The sequence below is a fragment of the Syngnathoides biaculeatus genome, chromosome 7, assembly GCF_019802595.1.
Source record: "Syngnathoides biaculeatus isolate LvHL_M chromosome 7, ASM1980259v1, whole genome shotgun sequence".
NCBI classification, from domain to species: Eukaryota; Metazoa; Chordata; class Actinopteri; order Syngnathiformes; family Syngnathidae; genus Syngnathoides; species Syngnathoides biaculeatus.
Genome location: NC_084646.1, coordinates 25,217,379 through 25,226,201, shown reverse-complemented (window position 1 = coordinate 25,226,201; position 8,823 = coordinate 25,217,379). Strand labels below are relative to the sequence as shown.

Genomic DNA, 8,823 nt, shown 5'->3' with positions numbered 1-8,823 from the left:
AGTACACTACGGACATCCAACACATCGCTGGCAAATCCAGTGGGGTCGGTGACTGCTTCTCCAGGGCAGTCATCGGCACTGTGCGTCTGGGTCTTGACTACTCCCGTATGAGCGTGGTCCAGGTCTCGGACCACATGGTGCAGACCTGGGTCGACTAGTGCGGCCTGTCAGCGTGCTAAGGTGCATCGCCACGCAAAAGCCCCCTTGGAGTCCTACGCTGTCATCGAGAGGAGGTTCGACCATGTCAACGTCGACTTGGTGGGTCCGCTTCCTCCCTCGCACGGTTTCACCTACTTGCTCACTATGGTGGACAGGACGACCCACTGGGCCGAAGCCATTCCCCTCTCCTCGACGACGTCGTCACACAAGGCCCGTGCGTTCATCAGCACGTGGGTTGCGCGCTCCGGGACCCCATCCGACCTCTCTTCCGACCGTGGGCCTCAGTTTACCTCCGAACTCTGGAACGCAGTCGCTGAGAGTTTAGGGGTCAAGCTGCACTGCACTAATGCCCTTCACCCCCAGGCGAACGGTCTCTGCGAGCGTTTCCACTGCTCCATGGAAGCAGCCCTGCATGCCAGCTTGACGGACAGCAACTGGTTGGATAAGCTTCCGTGGGTCATGCTCGGCCTGAGGTGTGCCCCAAGGAACTGATCACCTTGTCCTTTGGGGTTGGCCCTCCCTCTGTGCCGGGGGCGGTCACCTTTGCCCCGCCTACCTGCACCTGCCAGGGGGACCCTCGACCATGTCAGTGCCCTGGCCCCTTGACTGAATGGGCTGTGCGCCCCCCTGCAGTGCATACCCGCCAGGGTCGGGCCATCGTCCCTCCACGGCAGAGGGATTTTGACTTAGGTGAATTCTGGGGGTGCTTGTGTAGTCCTTTATATAATTCACCTACGGGACCTCTAGTTAAGTTACGAGGTTCCGCACAGACGTGATTGGTGGTTATACTTCCGTTCCCGCCGTAATGGGTTCATTCTGTTGATGTCTGCATTAAAACGAGGTTTGCTCCTGTGTTCAACACTCCGTCTCCGACTCCTTTTCTTCGGCGCTACAAACAAACGTTTTTTTTTTCTATCAGTACAAGCAAAACGTGAATTTGTGAAGGGGGAACTATTTTTGGATGGAGATTTTTTTCTTTTAAAAACATTTAGCTATCAGTTGAACTAATTTTGCCAACTCTGCGAAATAAGTCACGCTCAAGGATCGTTTAAATTTATTTCAATCACTTGAGTAACGTATTGGTGTGAAGTAATTAACAGGTCCACATTTTGCATCAGTAGTTCTTTTGTAAATAAAAGCGTGCTAAATGTGATAACGACTGATCATATGTTGACTTCCAAATTTAAAGTCGTGGTATGCAGCATCGCTCCCAGGAATTAATACCGGAAGTGCTGTATTTCTTGCACTTGCTTGACACTCCGGTCAGGAAGCGCTCCAAGTTAGAACGATAGTGAACGCGACGAAGGGAGCCAGAGTCTGGAGGAGAGGCCGAAAAAAGATGATGGGAGCTAAAATTGTTCCACACAAGTGACACAATTCTAACTGGAGGCACGCAAAAAGGAAGCCCGGTGTTTGTATCTGAGGATTTTACCCCCCCCCCCCCCACACACACACACACCAAAGAAGATGTCGGCGTCGGCGTTATTTATACTGGACCTGAAAGGGAAGGTAAGTTTTCAAGATTATCTAAAATACTTGTTTAAGAAAGCAACAACAACAAATGTTAACTTTTGCAAATGTACTGCATGGTAAAATTATGGTCAATTTCTGTCTCAATGTAAGACAGACGTGTCAAAAGAAAAATAACTCGTCAAACCGGTTCCACGGAACATAGACGGGCTGTACTTGCATCTGCAGCCAGGCAACCTGTGTCCTACCCTGTGTCCCTTCTCAAAGTATACAAAACAAATATTACGTGATCATTCTAAATGATATGATTATAAACACGTCATACACTACGAAATTTCTCTTCAATCTTTAACTTTTAATTTAGTAAATATTGAATTTCAACTATATCTTAAACGCAGTCTTGTTTGACATTGTTTGAGTCTGACCTGCTGTGCACATCATTTTCTATATTCCTATGGATAAACAATGTACACACTTTACAAGAATTCTCAATGAGACACAGGAACAATCTAATTGTTTGAAAGGGTTCTGTGAAAAGTTCTGCCTCTGGTCACAAGTTTTGATTTTTTTCTATTCATTAATACTGAAGGGAGTATTTTCAGTATAAGACACTTTCTTTTTTCTTTTTTTGTCAGTTGTCGGAATAACGCAATAACGACTCATGCAATTTGAACTGTGAAGGGGTGGCACACGCACTAAGGAAATAACTCAGATTTTGGTGCAAAACCAGGTTAAAATGTTTTTTTTTCTTTCATTAATTGAATCACAATATAACCAGACCCCAGAATGCATATTCATGTACTTCTAATCATGACTTTTTACTGCTCTCATTGATCCATAAAATAGCACACTAACAAAAGATGGGTACATAAATACAAATTTATAACCAATTTATAAAATGTGGAAGATCCCCTCATATGACCGAGTTAGGTGGGAGTTGGTTGCTTACGGTTCTTACAGTTTTTGCTATATGATGTCTGTCATGGTACCAAGATTGAACTGGAAGAGCACACTGCCACAGGGCATTCAGACTGTGGTAAAAATGGTCGGTAATCTTTCATGGACATCCAAGAACTGGGCCATTACTGACTTTGATCGGAAAAGGGGAAATACTCAAATCCAGCCCAATTATTGGGATGTGAGTATCCCGTTTAGCAGATGAACTAACTAAAATATTGATTATGCTTATTAAGTCACCGGCAACTATCCACTGACAGCAAAAATACTTACTGTTGAATTGCTACCTCTAATACAGTGGTAGTTAATAATTTTTTTTGCAAAAGTTGAATTTTTTCAACGTACAGTTTATAGTCAATCAATGATTCTTCAGGGAGTTGTCGATACAAAATTAATGAAATATATTTCAGAAAGAAACATGTTAAGTCCAGAAGTGTAAAGTACTAGTGCAAGTTATGTGCAAGTACTGTAATTAAAGGTCCCATATTATGGCTATTTAGAGCTCTATTCTCGACTCTTTAACGTGGACTTAATTCATTGATTCATTTTCTGGACCACACAGAATGGTGAATTACTGTCTAGAGTTCTGCCTCACAGTTCGAATCCTGGCCCCGCCTGTGCGGAGTTTGCATGTTCTCCCCATGCCTGCGTGGAATTTATCTGGTAACTCCAGTTTCCCCCCACATCCCAAATATGTCCATTAATTGGAAACTTTAACTATCCAGTTAGGTCTGATCAATGACGTAGAATAAAAACTAGACTGCGCACTCTCCATCCAATATTGGTTCCGCCATGGTCAACAGGCCCTGACTTTCAGTCAGGGCTAAAAGCGTGGTAAACAATCTACACATTGTTATGGAAAATGATGTGATAAATATATATACTTAGGATGTTTTGGATCCCTAGAGACATGAATATAAACTACACATTTGCAGCATGCCCAGGAAGGTTTAAAAGATACATTGACACATACATACGTAATAGGAGGTACAAACCTTCATAATATTGTAATGATGTATTTTCCACATTCACAATTATAATAATTAATTACAAAGGTGAAACAGAAACACACTTACCGCTGAAAAGTTTCTTCTTTGCGACTGCCTGCACTGTTTTAGCAGCTAAAAACGCAACAAGAATTAACTATGTTGGCACCAAAAAAAAGTAAACCTAATGTATTCCAATATTATATTTCACAGTGTACAATTGTAAGGATATCAAAGGATGTCAAGTTTCACGTGAAATAGTACCCAAAGCAATGTTTTGCCCTGACCGAAAGTCAAAGCTGAATTACCACGCGAAAGGGGTCTTTGTGCAGTGTAGTTTTTATTCTACGTCATTGGGTGTGATTGTGAGTGTAGCTGTTGTTTATCTCTATTTACCTTGAGATGGGCTGGCCACCAGTTCAATATAGTTGGGATAGGCTCCAACAGTCCTTTTACCCTTGTGAGCATAAGCAGCCCAGATAATTGAAGGCTGGATTTTGTGTCCCGCTTATCCTCAAGGTACAGGGCACATCTAAACTTGGATTTACAGGTCAGAATTTTTGGGTCTGGTCACTAATCAGTGAGTTTAAAAAAAAAAAAAAAAACAATAACCGATCACCAATCTACTCACAAGATGGAGCAATGAGTTTATTTAAATGACCTGTTCATGCAATTGTGCACTTAATTGCTAAAAAATATATATACATTTACAATAGATGATGTATCTTTGTTTATCTATTTATGCCAATGAGGCATATTTACAGACAGAACTAATGAATGGGCTTGTATTAGATGGCAGGAAGTACATAAAGTAATTCATGTGTTCAGTTTTTGTGACATTTTAGTTTGTTGGTGTCCCCTGAGATTGTGCCTTGGCTCCATAAACGTTGGATATCATTGCTCTGGTCTGATCATGTATTCTAATCAATCACGTCAAATCGACACTACAACATGACAGAAATAATGGGTGCTAACTCATTGTATTGTTTTTTTTTTTTTGTTATTGAATTAATTCACACACTCCAAAACTTTAGTGCATGGTTACACACAACCAGTAGCACTAGCACTAGTTTGCTAGGCTACATAGTGATTTGCTGCCTGCTTGCGAGCTGTATTGTGTTAAAACTACATGAACATACCTCAAGAAAGCCTTACACAAACACTCTTTCCTGTCCTGAGCACCGGTGATCACCAACTCACGTTTTTTTCCCTCCTTTTTCTTCTTATAATACAGTTAATGCAATCCACTTGTGTTGTCATCCGTACGATAATGAGTATATCCATGATCTGTATTTGAGTTGACAAGGTAAAACCAATGATCATAAAAATCAGGATGCAGTGGTATCAGTATACAAGATTTTATAGCAGTCATCAGACACAGTGGAATCGTGAAGGAGGAAATTTGTCTTGTAGTCTGATCTGGGCATTATTTGTTGTCTGTCTCAGCTGTCCTGTCTCTCCCATGTCACTTTAAAAATAATAACTTCATTGGCCATGAGCTATTTACAGTTTTATGTCAAACAACAAGGATATAAATAAACACACTATTGGATTAAAAATAGACTGTGCACAATAGCGATGTGCCGTAAATATATTTTGCGAAGCTGATCAATGATCAATGATATCATTTGGAGGCCCCATAGCTCAGTAAACCAGGAAAACCAGGGGTCGTGAGTTTGTATCCCTCTGGGGCCTCCTCTTCCTGAGAGGGGTTGTGTCAGGAAGGGCATCTAGTATAAAAACTCTGCCAAACAAATATGAGTGTTTCTCTGTGGCAACCCCTAACAGGACACGCTGAATGAAACTTACTTATCACTGATATCATTGATCATTGATAGGATAGGATTTTATATATATACGATATATATATTATTGCTCCCAGAGACAGCAAGACACTCAGCTAAAGCTACACAAATCTCCCTAAAAGTATTTTAGTACAGGGCTGGAAAATACCAATTGACTTTATATATATATATATATATATATATATATATATTATATATATATATATATATATATATATATATATATTTTTTTTTTACTGAACTACATTTTGGACTTTTACTTCAGTAAGGTAGGGGTTTCAGTAATAATATTTTCCCAGAGTATATTTTTGCGCAAGGATCAATACATTTACTTAAGTACTTAATAGCATTACTTTTGACACCTCTGGTAAAATCAGGTTTGAACATCACATTGGACAGCATGCATTGCAATTTTGTCCCAAACAATAAAATAATGAAAAACATTTGTCCCTCGGGGACTCCTGTAGTCGGTTTTGGGGAGTATGGAGTACCGAAGTTCCCGATACCTGCTATTCGGTCACTGTACGACTGTCGACACAAAACTAGGGTCATTTAGTCATGGATCAGAATCAGTATTCACTTACAAACCCAATTCCAATGAAGTTGGGCTGTTCTGTTAAACCTTAATAAAACCACAATACAATGGTTTGCAAATGATGTTTAACCAATATTTTATTTCATACATTGCAAAGACAAGATATTTAATGTTCAAACTGATTAACTTTGTGTTTTTTAGCAAATCATCATTAACTTGGAATTTCATGGCTGCTACAGGTTCCAAAAAAGATGGGACTTGTGGCAAAAATAATGGGAGATTCCCTGATTTGCTCATTCATTTACAAGCAAAGATGGGGCGAGGTTCACCTCTTTGTAAACAAATGCGTGAGAAAATATTTGAACTGTTCAAGGACAATGTTCCTCAATTCAGAATTGAAAGGAATTTAGAGTTTTCATCATCTATGGTACATATATCATTAAAGCGTTCAGAGAATCTGGAGAAATCTCTGCATGTCAGCACCAGGGCTGAAAACCAACATTTCATGCCCTTGACCTTCAATCCCTTAGGCGGCACTGCATCAAAAACCAACTTCAATGTGTAAAGGATATATCACCACATGGGATCAGGAATACTTCAGAAAACCAATACCAGTAAATATAATTCAGCACTTGATCAGTAAGTACAACTTAAAATGAAATAGAACATTCCGGACTGTTGTGGATGAAAAGTTACGACCCCATCGTCTGTGATAGTATGGGGTTGTGTTAGTACCAATGGCCAGGGTATCTTACACATCTGTGAAGGCGCCATTAATGCTGAAAGGTACATATAGGTTTTGGAGGAACATATGGTGCCATCCAAGCGTCTTTTTCATGGAAGACTGTGCAAGATAATGCAAATCACATTCTGAATGTATTACAACAGCGCGACTTTGTATTAAAAGACGGCAGTACTAGACTGGCCAACTTGCAGTCCATAACCGTCTCTCATTGAAAATGTGTGTCATATTATGACGCGTAAAATACATAATCAGAGACATCAGACTGTTGAACAGCTGAAGTTATGCATCAAGCAAGAATGGGAAAGAATTCCACCTACTGGGTGGAATACTACTACCACCGACTTCGACAATTTGTGTCCCCAGTTCCCAAATGTTTATTGAATGTTGTTAAAGGAAAAGATGATGTAACAATGTATGAGCATAATTTTTTTTATTTTCCTAACCTGATGGTAACCGATGGTAATGAAATGATCCCACTGCTCATTAGTACCCCATGCTCTGGTCTGAACAGATTCACTCATTTAAAAAGCAGTCAGATGACACTCGGAACAAATGAGGCTGCGGTGGTTCCAATAGCCTGGCATTTCAGTTTTCATAGCAGGTGATAGCACCATGAGGCCTGTCGCTCAAGAGCACAAGAAGTGAGGGGATGGAGTGATGAAGAGATGTCAGGAAAAGAGGAGCATCAGGAGAGCTGAGAGGGATGATGCTGACTTTAGTGACAAAGACAAAGCAAAAACCACTTGACCTGTGAAATATCCACACTATGGGGCTTGTTCCGTTTTACTCTTTAGTTTATTTACAAACCCAATTCCAATGAAGTTGGGATGTGGTGTTGAACAAATAGAAACAGAATACAATTATTGGCAACTCATGTTCAACCTATATTTATTTGCATACACTACAAGGACGAGATATTTAAGGTTCAAACTCGGAAATGGAATTGTTTTAAACAAATAACTTAACTTTGGATTGCCCCTTATATTATATGACAAATGCCTTGAAGACTCACCACATCTCGTACCATCATTAAAGTAAACCCTTATTAACATTCATCTTGGTTTGCTGCTTTGAGGTCAATGTCTCCTACCCTGACAGAATGATTTGATCTAAAGAACTGGACTCCACAGAAACGGGTGTTTCACTGGAATGTTTCCTACCATTGTCAACTTCTTGAACAGAACAGTAAGTGCTTTACAAACAATGAAGGAAGTAATCCAAAACAAGCAGGGACATACTGTAGTGGCGACACGGGTGGACTGTTTTTGTTTCCATAGTGGCCGAATGTCACACTCCCCAGAGCCACACGTCCTGTCTGCCACCCACCCCTGGCCCGGAGGTGCAGGTCATGGGACCGCCATTCACCCCTTCTCTGGCGGCACACGGCATGCGGCCACCACTTGACCCTCTTGCCTGGTCCCTGTATTGCCGTTGGGTTAGGCATAATGGCCGACTGCCTGAATGGCCCAGTGGAAAACCTTATGCTTGATGTCCTGGCCGACCTCTTCACGGTCCAGCCCAACACATCACATCTGGTGTCCTTAACAGTCACGAGACTGCCCCAAATGACCATATGCTGGACCCTCATCCGAGCCCCCTGCCACTCACCATGTTGAGACAATTGTTGTGACTTTTTGAGAAGTCTGGAACGTGTCCCTGAAAGGGGGGTATTTCATAATGAGTTGGGTTTTTGTGGTTGAGATTTTTTTGTGACACATTAGAGATCCCGAGTTCAATCCCGGACCCACCTGTGTGGAGTTTACATGTTCTCCCCATGCCTCCATGGGCTTCCTCCGGGCACTCCGGTTTCCTCCCACATCCCCAAAACATGCAACATTAATTGGACACTAAATTGCCCCTAAGTGTGATTGTGAGCCCTGCTGTTTGTCTCGATGTGCCAACCAGTTAAGGGTGTAACCTGCCACCTGTCCATTGACAGCTGGGATAGGCTCCAGCATCCCTGTGACCCTTGTGAGGATAAGCGGCTAAGAAAATGGAAGGATGGATGTTTCTTTGATGATTGAATTTTGGGACTTTGTATTCATTTCATTTTAGATTTTTACATGTGCCTTCTTTGTTTTTAAATGACTTTTTGTAATTTCTCCACTCCTGCCCAACCTCCCTGCTTCTCTGCACTTGGGTCCGCCACCTACTTGTCTACAACAC

At 41.4% G+C, this 8,823-nt stretch overlaps 1 protein-coding gene across 2 annotated transcripts in view; it reads left to right on the top strand.

The window, feature by feature from the left end:
- The first annotated feature begins 1,427 nt into the window (after positions 1-1,427).
- ap1m3 (adaptor related protein complex 1 subunit mu 3) overlaps positions 1,428-8,823 on the top strand; it is a 38,997-nt gene continuing 31,601 nt past the window's right edge. For both annotated transcript variants that reach the window (XM_061825734.1, XM_061825735.1), the window contains exon 1: positions 1,428-1,668. In XM_061825734.1, coding sequence (XP_061681718.1) covers positions 1,627-1,668 — 42 coding nt within the window. In that variant the 5' untranslated portion in view covers positions 1,428-1,626. The remainder of the gene's footprint in view (positions 1,669-8,823) is intronic.